At 42.3% G+C, this 16,149-nt stretch overlaps 4 protein-coding genes across 5 annotated transcripts; 3 read left to right on the top strand and 1 right to left on the bottom strand.

The window, feature by feature from the left end:
- Positions 1–51: 51 nt before the first annotated feature.
- LOC134037014 (zinc finger protein 227-like) lies at positions 52–1,827 on the top strand. Its single transcript, XM_062482286.1, has 2 exons — positions 52–426; positions 578–1,827. The coding sequence occupies exons 1-2, from the start codon at positions 153–155 to the stop codon at positions 1,570–1,572; spliced, it is 1,269 nt and encodes a 422-aa protein (XP_062338270.1). The 5' UTR covers positions 52–152; the 3' UTR covers positions 1,573–1,827.
- A 114-nt stretch (positions 1,828–1,941) lies between these two features.
- Positions 1,942–3,512, top strand: LOC134037015 (zinc finger protein 227-like). Its single transcript, XM_062482287.1, has 2 exons — positions 1,942–2,296; positions 2,436–3,512. Exons 1-2 carry the CDS (start codon positions 2,032–2,034, stop codon positions 3,428–3,430), a joined length of 1,260 nt encoding a protein of 419 aa, XP_062338271.1. The 5' UTR covers positions 1,942–2,031; the 3' UTR covers positions 3,431–3,512.
- A 154-nt stretch (positions 3,513–3,666) lies between these two features.
- LOC134037000 (zinc finger protein 8-like) lies at positions 3,667–10,368 on the top strand. Of its 2 annotated transcripts, XR_009932477.1 has the most exons (6): positions 3,667–4,055; positions 4,372–4,905; positions 5,086–5,769; positions 5,997–7,849; positions 8,233–8,348; positions 8,643–10,368. XR_009932477.1 is itself a non-coding variant. In XM_062482261.1 (3 exons), the coding sequence occupies exons 1-3, from the start codon at positions 7,624–7,626 to the stop codon at positions 9,840–9,842; spliced, it is 1,542 nt and encodes a 513-aa protein (XP_062338245.1). In that variant the 5' UTR covers positions 6,137–7,623; the 3' UTR covers positions 9,843–10,368. The 2 variants fall into 2 exon arrangements, 1 of the variants encoding a protein (XP_062338245.1); XM_062482261.1 differs by lacking the exons at positions 3,667–4,055; positions 4,372–4,905; positions 5,086–5,769 and having other exon boundaries at positions 6,137–7,849.
- A 1,414-nt stretch (positions 10,369–11,782) lies between these two features.
- pnp5b (purine nucleoside phosphorylase 5b) lies at positions 11,783–15,783 on the bottom strand. The gene is made up of 6 exons (XM_062482299.1): positions 15,528–15,783; positions 14,420–14,589; positions 13,912–14,015; positions 13,436–13,611; positions 12,903–13,093; positions 11,783–12,676 (listed from the first exon to the last, which is right to left on the bottom strand). The coding sequence occupies exons 1-6, from the start codon at positions 15,548–15,550 to the stop codon at positions 12,459–12,461; spliced, it is 882 nt and encodes a 293-aa protein (XP_062338283.1). The 5' UTR covers positions 15,551–15,783; the 3' UTR covers positions 11,783–12,458.
- Between the last annotated feature and the right edge of the window lie 366 nt (positions 15,784–16,149).

The following is a 16,149-nucleotide window of genomic DNA, read 5'->3' on the forward strand; positions in this document are numbered from 1 at the left end:
AAATCAGTAACAATTTAGGAAGATTACGGTAAATTGTTGTCACTTCCGCAGTATACCCGGAAAGATAACACGACCAACTGGTATCGTTTTAATTTTTGTATTAATAGTAAATACATATCGTTTTCAAATTGTCTGGGTTTGTAAGGTAACAAATGAGAAAGATGACTCTCCCTGTTTACTTTAATTCTCAAATATCTGCAATAATGGATGTTTTAGCCAAGGCAGCCGTCGCTGAAATAACCAAACTTGTGGAGGAAGGCACCGTCGTGTTAAGATTGGAAATGCGTCGAAGAGACGGTGAAATAGAGGACCTCAAAAGAAGCCTAATAATGGAAAGAGAGCTCAGGAAAGATCAAGCGGCTGCTGCGCGTGTGACAAGTCACAGGTTACATGCTGTAGGGATTCAGGTTGGCAGTCCCGTAAAAGGTTAGTGACTCCAAACGTAGGGATGTAGTGACTCCACTGGCTGTCAACATTTGCGAGAGATATGACATCATGACATGAGCTGAGAGTATAGTTACATAAATGTGTTTGTTTTTTTCATGAAAATATGTGTTTAAAGATGTTCTCCTTTCAGATATTCAAGAGAAACAGACAACACATTACTCACACGTGGACTCAGACCAGCACCTTGAGCACTGTGGACTGGGACCTTTGGTGAAATCAGAGCCAGTAGAAGAGCTCACACCCCAAGCAGACCCAGGGCATGACACCGGGGAACTGACTAGTAACTTTGAAATAGAAGGGAGAGACGACCAGCTCTGGCATTCTGATTCTCACGGAGTCTGTGGGACAGACTTGGTTGACCCAGAGATATCTAGTACAATAGAAAAATGTTTGCAGATGTTTTCTCAAACAGATCAATATCCATCTCACAGTAATATTACAGAAATGCCTTGTAGTTTTTCATCCACTGCAAGCAAATCGCTCGATGAAGCATTTGATCCAGTTGCCATTAAGGTGGAGCCAGACACACAGCCTTCAGCATGCATGGGGGATGTTATGTTGGTGTCCATTCAACCTAGGCAGGGACAGTGTGGAAATGTTGCACACACTGTGGCCAGTGAGAACCTGACTTTGCCAGCAATACTGCAGCATCCGGGGGTTCCACAAGCAGAGAGAGGGACTGAAGGCATGCCAGGGCCTAACACTGCATACAACCCTGAACATTATGTGAATAGAAACCGTTTTAGAGCTAAAAGAATGGTAAATGTCTGGAAAAATGGACTTGCCCAAAAAATGTTCCTCTGTTCAATTTGTGGTAAAGGCTTCCCCCGCTTCGGCCAGCTGGAAGCTCACCAGCTCAGCCACTCTGGAATCAAACCATACAGATGTTTAGAGTGTGGCAAATGTTTTACTCAGAAAAAGAGATTAAAGACACATCAAAGTGTCCACACGGGTGAGAGACCCTTTAGTTGCAAAATTTGTGGAAAGATGTTCTCAAGACAGGACAACTGTATAAGGCATGAGAGATTTCACAGTGGATTAAAACCACACTCTTGTGTTCAGTGTGGAAAACATTTTACTTCTCTAAGCAACCTCAAAGTGCATCATCAGCAAGTTCATACTTGAAGTAGAAATCCAACTGAATTATTAAAAAATAAAAACATTACTTGACAATCAAGAAATGGCCGAGTAGGCCTGTAGCCAGTTTTGCCCAGATGCCCTTAACACCCAAACACCTATGACGATTCTATATCTAGGTTTGTGCAAGCAATGTTACTGTAATGACTGAATGTTATGTCTTTAGAGAACGTTTTTTAACGGGCCATTTTGTCTTTACATATAAATATACCCGTTTTTATGTGAATAAAAATCACAAATTATATTCATTGTCCCAATGTTTTTGTTTCCAGAAACTAGATCTACAGGGTTCCCAAATAAGTAACAATTTAGGAAGATTACGGTAAATTAGATGTCACTTCCGCAGTTTACCCGGAAAGATAACAAAACCACACTGGTATCGTAATTTGAGATAAATACACAACGTTTTCAGATTTTCTGGTCTTCGTAAGATAATATTTGAAAAAGATGTCTCTCCCTGTCTCCCTTAATTCTCAAATATCTGCAATAATGGATGTTTTAGCCAAGGCAGCCGTCGCTGAAATAACCAAACTTGTGGAGGAAGGCACCGTCGTGTTAAGATTGGAAATGCGTCGAAGAGACAGTGAGATAGAGGACCTCAAAAGAAGCTTAATAATGGAAAGAGAGCTCAGGAAAGATCAAGAGGCTGCTGTGCGTGTGACAAGTCACAGGTTACATGCTGTAGGGATTCAGGTTGGCAGTCCCGTAAAAGGTTAGTGACTCCGTGTGTAGGGATGTAGCTGGCTGTCAACATTTGGGAGAGATATGACATCTTGACATTCGAGTCATCAATACATCAATGTGTTTGGTTTTCTCATGAAAATACATGCTTAAAGATGTTCTCCTTTCAGATATTCAAGAGAAACAGACAACACATTACTCACACGTGGACTCAGACCAGCACCTTGAGCACTGTGGACTGGGACCTTTGGTGAAATCAGAGCCAGTAGAAGAGCTCACACCCCAAGCAGACCCAGGGCATGACACCGGGGAACTGACTAGTAACTTTGAAATAGAAGGGAGAGACGACCAGCTCTGGCATTCTGATTCTCACGGAGTCTGTGGGACAGACTTGGTTGACCCAGAGATATCTAGTACAATAGAAAAATGTTTGCAGATGTTTTCTCAAACAGATCAATATCCATCTCACAGTAATATTACAGAAATGCCTTGTAGTTTTTCATCCACTGCAAGCAAATCGGTCGATGAAGCATTTGATCCAGTTGCCATTAAGGTGGAGCCAGACACACAGCCTTCAGCATGCATGGGGGATGTTATGTTGGTGTCCATTCAACCTAGGCAGGGACAGTGTGGAAATGTTGCACACACTGTGGCCAGTGAGAACCTGACTTTGCCAGCAATACTGCAGCATCCGGGGGTTCCACAAGCAGAGAGAGGGACTGAAGGCATGCCAGGGCCTAACACTGCATACAACCCTGAACATTATGTGAATAGAAACCGTTTTAGAGCTAAAAGAATGGTAAATGTCTGGAAAAATGGACTTGCCCAAAAAATGTTCCTCTGTTCAATTTGTGGTAAAGGCTTCCCCCGCTTCGGCCAGCTGGAAGCTCACCAGCTCAGCCACTCTGGAATCAAACCATACAGATGTTTAGAGTGTGGCAAATGTTTTACTCAGAAAACAAGACTAAAGACACATCAAAGTGTCCACACGGGTGAGAGACCCTTTAGTTGCAAAATTTGTGGAAAGATGTTCTCAAGACAGGACAACTGTATAAGGCATGAGAGATTTCACAGTGGATTCAAACCATACTCTTGTGTTCAGTGTGGAAAACATTTTACTGCTCTGAGCAACCTCAAAGTGCATCATCAGCAAGTTCATACTTAGGGTAGAAATCTAACTGTCATCATTGTTTAAAAACGATCTATAATTGATGTTAATGTAAATAACAGTACTCAATAAACTATTTGTTACATTTTTTATATATATTATGTATGTTTCTGTTATTTGATGGCATACCAGCAACATGCAAGATCCCAGCCAATTCTCGAAGAAATGTGCGTGTATCTTTCTGTCGTTACGGTACATCAACGTAACGCACGTAATTGTCAACGTAGCGACGTCGTATAAAATTGATCTGTGCTTTGTACCAGAGGAAATAACTTCTAGCTAAGATCGCAGTTTAACTTACTATACAATTCTACATTTATTGTTTGTTCCAGTAGGCTTTGCTCAAATATATAGTCGACCATGTTGCTAACGGGCGCTGCCGTGCGGTCTCAGATTGCCTCCATTGTTGACGTACTCTCCAAAGCAGCAGTAGCAGAAATAAGCAAAGTGGTCGACGATAGCATGGTTGTGTTACGATTGGAAATGAGTCAACGTGAAAATGAGATAAAGACCTTGAAAAATAATATAGAAATACTTCATAATGAATTAAGAACTGCGCATGGAACGGAAGAAAGACCACCGCTTCATTTTAGATCTGTTGAGAATCATCATGCAAGAGAAGGTATGCCTATTTAACTATGTCCTGGGATACATGTAGGCTATGTATACCATATACACACGGAATGTGTGAAAGGGTATGACACTTCCTATACTTGCAATAATAGGCAAGTAATCTAAGTTTAGTCATTGCACCCGACACAATGATCTTAACATGGGAAAAGCAAATGATTGCAAGCGCTAAATGCACCCTCTAGTGGTTAGCATCTTAACTACACCTTCCACAAGAGTAGCATGTATTTGTTGTTTTATTTTGTATCTCCCTTAATGTAAATTCTTACCGGTACAGTTATGAGGGTTGTATTATCATTGATTTACAGGTCCAGAAGGAGAGAATGTAAAGGAAGCATTGTCATCTGGAAGGGACACGTTGGTGAAAGCGGAGCCTGGTCAAACTGTTGAAGCAAGCAAAGAGACAAGAGCACAGCATCTGGATGATGCACTGGCAATGTTTGAGAGAGAAAGATATCGGTGGACGACCAAAACGCACACAGAAAATGATGAAAATTCAGAATATTATCACAATTCAGGGGAGAGCTCCCTGTGTTTCTCTGACCGTTCCCAACTAACTACTACTCCTTCGTTTCAGTCCAGTTCACTGTCTCGAGGTCAATTCAGTTTTGCTCCATATCGTAACACATTTGGCTCAACCAGGAAAAAAAGGACACTCAAGAGATACATGTCTAAGACACACTTTATTTGCCCTGTATGTGGGAAGAGCTTTGAGCGTATTGGTCACTTGGAAAGGCACAAGCTAATCCATACAGGAGAGAAACCATACAGCTGTGAGATTTGTGGGAGGCGTTTCAACCAGAAAAGTACCTTGAAGGGGCATCTGAAGACCCACAGAAATGGTTAGTAACATAAGAGACATAAAATACAGGCTTAGCTTTTGACTTTAAGAATGCATGACAAGGAGCACCAAAGATACATCTATCATAATCCACCTGCAGCCTAATACTACGACTTGGAAATCTACAAATAATTTGTCTCTCAATGATGTACTTGTTGAATGTGATCTCTTCACTTCCCAGGGTCTTTGGTGGTACAGGCGAACACAGGACAGACACGTGGTCCTGAGGCACACCATTTGGGGGATGACGGGAGCAAAGGGGGGGAAGACCCCAAATCTGCAGCCGACGTGCAGATGAAGGCCGAACCTGGGGAGAAAACTTCTTTCCAGCAGCTCCATCATGAAGAGGACGAACACACTAGAGAGAGACCAGACCTTGAAGAACTGAGAATGGTTGAGGGAGAGCATCAGCAATGGGCATCCAGCTCACATGCGGACAGTGATAATGGAACCAGCAATCCTGAGTATTTCAACAGTTCAGGACAGAGCTCCATGAGTCTCTCCGGACTCTCTCCAATACTTCCTGTTCCTGGTGCAATGGAAGCCTCCTGTAGCACTATGTCATTCCCAGCTATGGTCTCCCAGCAACAGTATGGACACACGGAAACACCCCTGATATCAAGCGATGGTACAGTCCATCCAACCTTTCATCCTGGCTTGCCTAAGAAAACAAGAGATGTCCAAATTGTAAAACCAAAGAGATATTTCATCTGTTCAACATGCGGCAAAAGTTTTGAGCGAATTGGTCACCTGGAAAGACACCAGCGAATCCATACAGGGGAGAAACCGTACAGCTGTGAAATATGTGGGAGATGCTTCAATCAAAAAAGTACTCTGAAAGGCCATCTCAAAGTTCACATAAATGGTAAAAAAACAAACATTTGTCTGCCTCAAATTATCTACTTAGTTATAGATAATGTGTGACTCAGCTTTGAAATATCACCAACTATTAGAAGATGGAAAATGATGAAGGAACTAATACTAGTATGACTATTAACTGTTTGTAAACATTTGGTTGTTAGTCTCAATAATTTAAATAATAGTACCAACATTGAGATTGAATGTATCCTTTTAAAATCTTTTTCTTTCAAGGCACTGGCACTGAAGCAGTTGAGGGATATCAGCCTGTTGATAAGAAGACCGTCCACCCAACAGACACAGAGAACCCTGGGAAACAAAAGCAGTTGCCTTCCCACGCTATGTCCAGCCCTGGATATAGTGAGGGGAGCAGCAGACCCGACTCAATGGTCAAAGCAGAGCGAAAGACTCTTGAAACCCCAGCGCTCAACCAACCAGGAAGTGAACATGTGCCGGTAGGTCCGGACCCACTGGCCCAAAGCTACGTCATGGACGGAAGAGACGGTCAGCTGTGGACCCCTGCGACCGACAGGACTGGGGACGAACAGCCGGCCATTCCGGGTTGTTCTGATACCACCTCTCAGTTTGATCCTAATTTTAAGTATCGGAACAGTCCGTTTGAGGGGGCGCAGAGTGCACACCGGTGCTTTACATCACCTAGTGCAGTTGAGCAAGGAATGTCTTTTCTCAATGAGAAAGACAAGATGGAGATGATTCAGCAAGAGCAGTATGCTATGATGGCGTTGCAGTCGCGGAACATTGACATGACGGGACTCCCAGGGTTGCATGGACAGGTAGATACTGTGGAGGAAAGGGTGATGAGGGAGCACATGGCAGAGTCCAACGATAGTCAGGAGGGAAGTTTGTTTGCGTTAGGGGTCAACACGTTTGATGATTCAAAGGTGGGCGATGATGTAGACACCACGAGACAAAAATGTTTTATATGCTCAACTTGTGGAAGAAGCTTTGATCGCTTCAGCCATTTTGAAAGACACCAGCGCACACATACAGGTGAAAAACCCTACAATTGTGAAATATGTGGAAAAACTTTCACTCAGAAGTGCAGCCTGAAAGTGCACCAAAAACTTCACATAAAAGATTGAGTTTCATCATTACGACATGTACAGTATGCTTTACTGTGCTTAGAGATCATATAGAAGTGTATATAATTAACTGATGTGTTTTTCAATATAAAGGTTTTCACGAAACAGTTGAGGGCAATATTTGTGTATGCATATGTATGCGTGTTATATATCTGTTCTGATCCTTTTAGAACTGCACAAGAGTAAACTGTAGCTGATAAGGCCTTGTATATTGGGGAGCGTGCCTATGTTCCCAGAGCACTATGTTCCCACAGCACTATGTTCCCACATTTCTAAGAGCTTTTTCAAAATTAAGGGTTCACCATTCCGTAGCTGCGATTTGAAGGAGCTAGCTAGCTTCCAAACTCTCTTGACCCTAACCCTAAATAAATCTGGGAACAGGTCTGTGGGAACATAGGGCTGACACCGTATATTGTGCTTCTCGTGCTGTGTACCCATTTGTGGGACAACAGTTTTATCTTAGAACATACTCGATCCATCCATGTATTTTCTATGGATCTCGAATACATTTAGAAGGTTATCTACCTTCGTTGTATATGTAATAGTTTTTGCGTTTTCATGTAATGTCATTTATCATGTTTACGGTAGTCGCTCTACTCCCACCGGAAGAAGCCTTGTAGAAGAACTCGACACCCCTGGATCATACATTTTTTTTATTGTTAAGTCTCTCAATGTAGCATAAGGATTTGGATGCAGTTTTGAAGAGTATACAATGTTGGTGTGTTTGTGAATTTTATATTTACAAATAAACCATAACAATGTCGACGTGCAGGCCAACCACCTTTCAGACACAACTAACCGCGATTATGGAGGTCTTGACTAAGGCTGCAGTGGCAGAAATTTCAAGGCTGGTCGACGATAGATGTACTGTATTACATTTAGAAGTCTCCCGACATCAAAATGAAAATGACATTCTCAAGGGGAAATTGCTCAAGGTTGAAAGCGAACTAAAAAGCGAACGAACACGGCGCAGTACCGTAGCTGGTAAGTGCATTGGATTGCATCGACGTATTTTCGTTCTGGGCTGTTAAGGGTGTTGTAATTAAGTATCATGTGCGGCCAGAGTTAATTCTTTAATAGCAATGAACTATTAGTGTACAGTTGAAACACTTCCAATAAGTATACTGTACACACAGCATTCCGTGTTTGAACCAATGAACACAAACTCCCGACCAAATCCTCAGTTTACCCTATCGACGGTGACTATAACGCGTTAAAAGGTCCAGATAATTGTGTACGATTTAATCTGGTTTACTGCATTTTATAGGCTACATAAGAATGGCGGGTAATAGTTTAATTATTTATTATTACTCTATCTATTGAGCAAACATTCACTGTATTTATTTGGTATTGTTCATATCCTACAGATACCTACGTGGAGAAAGTAGGAGGGCCTCCAGATTGGAGAGCAAATCAGAGGCCAGATGAAGACCCAGCGTTTGGAGCTGGAGTCAGCATGAAACCGTTCACTGTACATTCCGAGGTATGTGTCCGTTTCGGCCAAATAGTTCAATTTCAAGTCCTCCCGAACTTGAAACATGGACTATATAGAAACACAATGAAAAGTTCTGGAGTCCCTCCTTTTCAATGTATTTTGAGAAGGAGTCAGGGAGACAGTATAGGGAGCATGCATTAATCCTAATGTATCATGAATGTGTAGGGAAATTGTGTTAAGTTCTTTAACATGTATTACAATTATTTAGCAATATTTTTACCCAAACAGTGTAAAATAAATTCTTACTTAAATTCGGATTCTCATTGTATCTTTTTCTTCTAGCCTGCAGATATAGACACCACTAAGTCCCTTATGATTAAAGAGGAGAGGCCAGATGAGGAACTATGGACAAACAATACACATAGTGATGGTTTGCAACTTCCAGGAAGTATTCTCTACCACGATGTCCTTGAGGAATTCCAGATTGAGAATCAACACTTTGAGGATGAGCTTCACACCCAACAGTCACATTCCAAAGAACCAAATAAACATTGTGAAAAACCCAGATATTCAACAGAAGATTCAAACTCGAGCAGTACAGGACACAATGGGGTGGAGACCAATGTTTTTGTTGTGAAACTGGAGAAGGAGGAAGAGCTTTCTGAGTTTCTATTGGATGCATGTCAACACAGCACAGGGAAACAAAATCCTACAGGTATTGGGTTTGCCATGGATGAAAGAGACAGTCAGCTGTGGGCTTCGATAGTTCAAGAGAATCCCAACATTGACGCCGACTTTCCTACTTTCTCCAACGTAGCAGACCAGTATTCTCAGACTTTTTCAGACTGTTCAGAGGCAGCCCCATTCTCAGCCTCCAAAGAATCTTCGGGGTTGTCTCAGTCTACTCCACAGAGCCCCTGCAAAGTCATGGCAAGCAATGTTCATCTCAAAGATAAACTTGCACCTCAGTTCATGTCCACATTTCATTGCATGCCTCAGCGCTCACAGAGAAATGACCACATCTCACTTACTGATCAGCAAATGCTTGAAAAGTCAACCGCATCTCATTCAGGAATGACTTTCCCAACCAGCAATCAACTGGGCATATCTCACCACACAAAAAACAACTTTGCGGCAGCTAGAAGGGACAAATTCACCTCCCAACGTGGCAAAACGTTCAGTCGCTCGCCTTACATCAAGATACACCAGCAAGTTATCCCGGGACACGAGTCCCTTAGCTGCGACATCTGTGGGAAGAGGTTTGCGTCGCTCGCTCACCTGGTCCAACACAACCGCGTTCACACCGGGGAGCGTCCGTTTGGTTGCGCCACGTGTGGGAAGCGCTTCTCGCAGAAAGGGAGCCTGAAAGCCCACCAGCGCATCCACAGCGGCGAGAGGCCGTTCTGCTGCGCTCAGTGTGGCAAGACCTTCACTCTCAAGCACCACTTGAAGAGGCACAGGCTGATTCACACAACAGAGATGACTGAGAGAGGACTCCAACTGCCCGTGGAGAAAGACTCACTTATACCCTGGAGAGGATAAACGTTACTCTTGTCAGTCAAATGTTGTACTTTTGATATATGAAATACTACTCCGCTGTTGATATTGTAAATTAAAGGTTTGTCATGAAAGGGGATACGCTTTTGTGAACAAGATTAATTTGGTCACAAGTAACATTTAAGTGTATTTGTCCTGTAGAGCATCACATGTAAGCAGTACCTTTCCATTTCAAGGTCCAGGATTTAAAAATATTCAGAGTGTGTCAAATGTGTTTGACTATGTTTGGATCCTATAATGACAATCCTGGCCTCTTTTGTTAAAAGCATCCCTATGCACAAGACAGTTAACAGGGTTTTTGAACTTTCACCAGAGGGCAGTGTGAATCAAGCTCAACTGTGAAACTGTTTTAAACAGGATCCAGGCACAGGATTTGGTAGTAGAACAGGAACAACCTACTTTGACTGACTTTAATGTTTACCTCTCCATCGCTGTCACTAGAACATCAATTTCAGTGCAAATCTCAGACAAAGACAAGACAAAAGATGAAAAGGCCTCGGGTCATGAAACAAGATAGTATATATATAGTATGTTTAAGGCAGAGGTGACAAGTTCCAGGAATTGAATAAATAAGGGTGATCATGTTTCAGTATCAGATGATGTGCCACTTTAGGGGAGGTTGGGCTGCAGCTATGGGTAAATATCTCTCCCATGTATGCCAAGCTAGTGAACATTATGCAGACTTTTTTGTTTTAGAACAAAATTGTGGGATTTTAATGTGAAAGCATAGAGTCACTGAAGTGGAAGCTTTGGAACATTCTATACTATAGATTGCTGCGGAACACTGTAGAGTAAACAAATTCCACCCAAGGTTACTATGGAACTGCACGTGACACATCCTGGAGCAGAATGTCCTAAGCTGTTTCTGTTCAGCTAAAACTCCCAGCCTAAACATCCAGACTCTGGGTACGGACCAGCTCCACTGACAAAGGTTTGAAGTCTCCAAATTGACCAAACATGCATTTCTTTTCCAACAATAAGAGCCACTGCTTATCAAAAGACAATGTTAATCCAATTTAAATAATAGTACATAAGTCTACCTCTCTGTTTAAATGAGCTTTTCAGACATGTACTAAAAAGTTAACTGCACAGAGGCTTAGTAGAAACAAAATGCACTAGTGAACAACTGAAAACAAGAGGGACATATAGATAATCTCTGGCCTGCCCTCAGAGACTCAGCACATGACCTTGTATGGCTATAAACACTGATGATTTGACGTCATGGAAAACACTGGTTGGAGGAGGGAGGGCATGGCTGTTGAATAGTTTTGGTGAGAAAAAGGGAAAAAGTAACCATGAGAGCAAGGGAAACAATGCAGGGATAAGGATGGCAAAACAATACTGCTGTCAGGTGGTGTTTTAACGCATGGTTGACACCCCTCTAAAGTCAACAGACGGTTGACAGACGGACCACTTCTTTAGCCACTCATATCAAATTGAGTTTACATTAAAGTTACATGAACTACCATGTAACTGCATAGCAATACCTATAGTCAAAACGCTCAACTCTGGTAAACTGTTTTCACAAGAATTGCAATGCGATTAAACGGTGTTAGCAGTACAGGTTATTACAGAAGTGAAAGAGGGCACTGAATGGATGAGGGTAGTTTATGATATGCGACTGTTGTAAAGGAGCAGCTGAAGGTTGTGTTGCTAAAACAAGGTCAACATTGACATTATCTTACCCTTGGAAAGCCCAACCTGCCCCTACTAAGTTTCACTTGTGTAATGACTTGCATTGCTAAACCGTAATAAAATGTAACTACATAGCAATTCGTATCTAACTACAATGTTGTTTATTTAGGTATTGATGCGTAGTTACATTGTAGTTAATGTAACCTTAATGTAAAGTGTTGCTACTTATTCATTTGCAGAAGTAAGAACTGTTTGAATGTCAGTGTGTGCAAACAAAAACCTTCTAACTCTATTGTCAAAAGCATCACATTCTGACATGATTAGCTTTCACTGTAAGTTTTTAATAGTTAATGACAGCCGCACTTGTACAAACCACCCAAACTAACATTTTCAGTAACTTGTTTACGTAGACTTCAACACAATTGTATCAAATGCAAGTACATAAATAAATGTTATAAATATATTTTAAATATTACATTTTTAACTGTTACACACCAGAACATTGTTACATTTAGTTATATTAAATTAATAAACTAGAATTTTATAGTTTATAGTGTCCCAGAATGTACTTATAGTACTTATAGTACAATACAGGGTTATAGTTTTCTTAATTCCCTTTTTTTAAAACATTCAATCAATTCAGGTTTCTTTAACTTAACACAACACATTACTTCTATACAATGTCTTGTCAGTGTGCATATACAGTGCAAAAGTCATTACAGCATTCTATACCAGAACCATATATTTTCATAAAATGTCAGGTGCAAAGATGAGTTAAAAGCTACCTAGAAGAATGTAAACTTAAGGTACAGTAGAAGAAAAACCAAAACACAGTTCCCAAGATCAGGCTACCAACTACCTTTGCCCAAGCAAGCCCGTTCCCACACACACCAGTAGTAGTTAAGTACGACTCAGGTGAGCCACAGGGTCAAAAGGACAACAGGATAAGCCCGTTCTGGTGCTAAGTCATGCGTAGTTGCTGCTGTGCTTGATGCGGTTGACCAATGTGGATACCAGCTTCTGCAGCGCGTCCGCCCTCAGCCTGCCCGCCTCCAGGACCTCCTCGTGATTGGCCTTCTCCTGGCTGTCGTAGTCCATCACCGCCTCATTGGTTATCAGAGACAGAGCGAAGACCTTCATCCCGCAGTGCCGTGCCACGATCACCTCGTGCACCGTGCTCATCCCTACAAACCAGACAGAAGCAAACAGGTGAGTTCAACCCAACATACAGTATGGAGCAGCGTTCCAATGACGTCAGAGGTCTCCTTGAGAGCTATCCAATCAAAGAGAATATTTCTCTCTTATTTGAGGTTATGGGTTACTTATGGGATGTCTGGGACCGCCCTCTCGCCCAGCCTAAATGTGAAAACGTCTCCCCAGACAGCGTGTGGTCTCTGTCCCCAAACTCACCCACAGCATCGGCTCCTAGTCTGTGCAGCATACGACACTCAGCGATGGTCTCGAAGGAGGGGCCGCCCAGGACACAGTACACTCCCTCGCGCAGGAAGTGGCTGTAGCCAAGCTCCTTCCCCACTTCCAGTGCCACCTGCACCAGTTCCCGATCATAAGCGTCAGACATGCAGGGGAAACGGACACCAAACCTAAGGAGGAGAGGGGTAGGCGGTTTATTTACCAACATTTGGTTGACTTTAGTTTGTGAAATACTTGTCATTCTCTATCCAATCCATACATGCATACACATTTATATTGTCTATTTATATATGTATACATCCATCCATAAAAACATATTTTCTTCCGTTCTCCCTTCTTTCCTTACTTGCATCCATCTATTCATTAAACCATCCTTTCTCTCCTTCCATTCATCCATTCATCTATCCAGCCAGCCATCTATCCAGCCAGCCATCTAGGCAGCCAGCCAGCCAACCAGCCAGCCAACCAGCCAGCCAGCCAGCCAGCCAGCCCACCCCTACATTTACACCCACTTGTCATCATTGGGTCCAGCCAGGGGATTGATCCCAGCAAAGCCAGGCATGTTGATGTGGTCCTTCATGATCATGATGTCTCCCACCTTGTAGTCCTGGTTGAGACCCCCCGCCGCGTTGGTCAGGATCACTGTGTCCACCCCCAGTAGCTTGAAGATTCGCATGGGCATTGTGATCTGGAATGCAGAACTTGTACATCAAATACAATGTATATATTGAATATACAAAACACTTCTGTTTTTTTGTTTTAATGAGTGTGTACCGTGTCACTATGTGTCATTGGAATCAAATTGATGCAAGGTGCAGTAGTGAGATATTGAGAACAGAGAGAGAGAGAGAGAGAGAGAGAGAGAGAGAGAGAGAGAGAGAGAGAGAGAGAGAGAGAGAGAGAGAGAGAGAGAGAGAGAGAGAGAGAGAGAGAGGTAGAGAGTAGACACAGGTGGGCCATGATGACTGGTGATACCAGCACTACACACCTTCTGGATGGGATAGCCCTCATAGAGGTGAAAGCGTCCTTGCATGCACACACATGGCTTCCCTTTTAGGGTCCCAAATACCAGTCTACCAGCATGACCATGCACTGTAAAACACACACACACACACACAAACACATGTGAGTTTGATTAGTGGTTGTTAAAACCCACAAAAAAGCAGAAAGGCCCTGGTCACACCTAACCGCATGACTGCAAGCAGATCAAGCAGACCTCATTGGTTTTAGAACTGGGTGCGTCAAGTTGCAGCAGTGATGGACTTTTTAAATTTGAAATGACTGAGCTTACAAGTGTTATACTTCAGCAATGATACAATGGGTATGACCAGGGCTTTAAACAGACCTTTACACATATTCACTTCACATCCACTCTATCACTACACACAGGCAGCCATCACAAACACATACCTGTTATAATCACTACACACAGGCAGCCATCACAAACACATACCTGTTATAATCACTACACACAGGCAGCCATCACAAACACATACCTGTGCTCTTAGGGAAGTTTGGAATGTCAGAGTAGTTAAACACCTCCCGGTCTTTTAGCATGTCAGCCAAGCCTCCGAGGCCAGAGCCACACACGATGCCCACCTGGGGGCGCACTTTGGACTGGGCGAGCAGCCATTCAGCTGTGGCAGCACACTCCTCATAACCAGACCTGAGAGGAGAGAGAGGAAGTGGGGAGTAAGGGTGGGTTGGTTAGTGTGTCATTCCATTACCCTTTCAAACTCACTAACCCCGTGTGTGTGAGAGAGAGGGGGGAGGTATGAAGGTTGTCAGAGTTGCCTCACTGCTAGGATGGAAATATTGTGTCAAGAACGGGCATGACGAATAGGTAAAGAAAGGATGGGATCTGAGTTTGATTTTTTTTGAGATGCATGGCTATCTTTCTGTAATTACAGAACATAACACACCCTAGAACATTCCCAACTCACTGGTTTGACACACACTGACAAAGACACACGCCTGTTCAGACACACCATAACATTTAGTCCCCTGGTGTGTGTACTGTAGCCTATACAGTGTGTGCGTCTAGTTTAGGAGACGCCTAACCATCACATGAGTCCTTCAGAGCAGACTGACACTAACACATGCACCCGTTTTACCACATTCTTACAATATCTATCATTGTAATGTTTCACCAAACCATAACCTACTAAAACGAATTACAGCTCAATAAATAGCAAAAAGCCAAGTAACTTAAATTGATAAAATATCATTATACATCCATTGTCTTATCCACCCACAGATTTGTTCTCTTCCAAGTTGCCAACGCAACAGTATCATAACTAGACGAAGATGTCCAAGTCCATTCAAGTTGAAATGGATATAACGAATTTACCATTGCATTTATAGTCTGACTTTGCAAATCAATTTGGTTTACAATAAACACAATAAAAGAAAATTAACTAAAAATACAAAATACCGTAGGCCTATATTTGCGACAATCCCGCGCGCACATCGGTTTCATCGAGTCCTGGCAGTTCATTAAAGGGGAAGATAAACTGTATTTTATTTCAATATAGGCTACACATAGACACATACTAGTTAATTGTTGCCCAAAAACCTTTAACAAAAATCATCAATGTGACTTACTCTGAGGCAGCCTCGGGAAACATGTCTTCAAATGAAAATTTGCTCAACAATTGTTAAAAGTTACGTCCAACTTAGAACCGTGTACCACGAAAGGGTAGTAGGCTATTACTTGAGCACGACTCAAAGTTTTATAACTTAGTATAATTCTATAAACGCAATATTGTAACAGCGTGAGGGTGATGTAATATCCACGAAGGGTACGCAGCGCTTATACTGTAAAAACTATTTTCCTACGCCACATCCCGGTATGACGAATTATGACATGCTCACGCTCTTATTGGCCATCGACGCGGGCGTTGTTCGGATGTAATGTGACCAGTTTCTTTGCCGGGAGAAACCCAATAATAAATTGAGAGTAACATACGTCATAACAAAAGCGTACGTTTTAACAATCACGCAAAAAAGGGAAGTACACTTTGGTCACTAGACTGCCCCTCATATCCAACGTTTAAACAACTTACAAAACCACTTACTGAACATTCGATTACACAAACATTTAAAAAGTATGTTTTAAGGGTGATTTGAAACACCTAATGGATGTAGGCTTATAAAAGAGCAGCTTGTGTTCAGATACTGTTCCTAGTGTAGGCTAATGTTAACTAATGCTTGGTTCAGACCCGCT

The sequence above is a fragment of the Osmerus eperlanus genome, chromosome 16 (assembly GCF_963692335.1).
Source record: "Osmerus eperlanus chromosome 16, fOsmEpe2.1, whole genome shotgun sequence".
NCBI classification, from domain to species: domain Eukaryota; kingdom Metazoa; phylum Chordata; class Actinopteri; order Osmeriformes; family Osmeridae; genus Osmerus; species Osmerus eperlanus.

Excerpts from the sequence above, each read along its gene's own strand:
- LOC134037015 (XM_062482287.1), top strand. The coding sequence starts at position 2,032 with ATGTCTCTCCCTGTCTCCCTTAATTCTCAAATATCTGCAATAATGGAT. Across the intron at positions 2,297-2,435 it reads GGTTGGCAGTCCCGTAAAAG|ATATTCAAGAGAAACAGACA; the intron begins GTTAGTGACTCC and ends TTCTCCTTTCAG.
- LOC134037000 (XM_062482261.1), top strand. The coding sequence starts at position 7,624 with ATGTCGACGTGCAGGCCAACCACCTTTCAGACACAACTAACCGCGATT. Across the intron at positions 7,850-8,232 it reads ACGGCGCAGTACCGTAGCTG|ATACCTACGTGGAGAAAGTA; the intron begins GTAAGTGCATTG and ends CATATCCTACAG. Across the intron at positions 8,349-8,642 it reads CGTTCACTGTACATTCCGAG|CCTGCAGATATAGACACCAC; the intron begins GTATGTGTCCGT and ends TTTTTCTTCTAG.
- LOC134037014 (XM_062482286.1), top strand. The coding sequence starts at position 153 with ATGAGAAAGATGACTCTCCCTGTTTACTTTAATTCTCAAATATCTGCA. Across the intron at positions 427-577 it reads GGTTGGCAGTCCCGTAAAAG|ATATTCAAGAGAAACAGACA; the intron begins GTTAGTGACTCC and ends TTCTCCTTTCAG.
- pnp5b (XM_062482299.1), bottom strand. The coding sequence starts at position 15,550 with ATGTTTCCCGAGGCTGCCTCAGA. Across the intron at positions 14,590-15,527 it reads TTTCCCGAGGCTGCCTCAGA|GTCTGGTTATGAGGAGTGTG; the intron begins GTAAGTCACATT and ends CTCTCCTCTCAG. Across the intron at positions 14,016-14,419 it reads AAACTTCCCTAAGAGCACAG|TGCATGGTCATGCTGGTAGA; the intron begins GTATGTGTTTGT and ends TGTGTTTTACAG.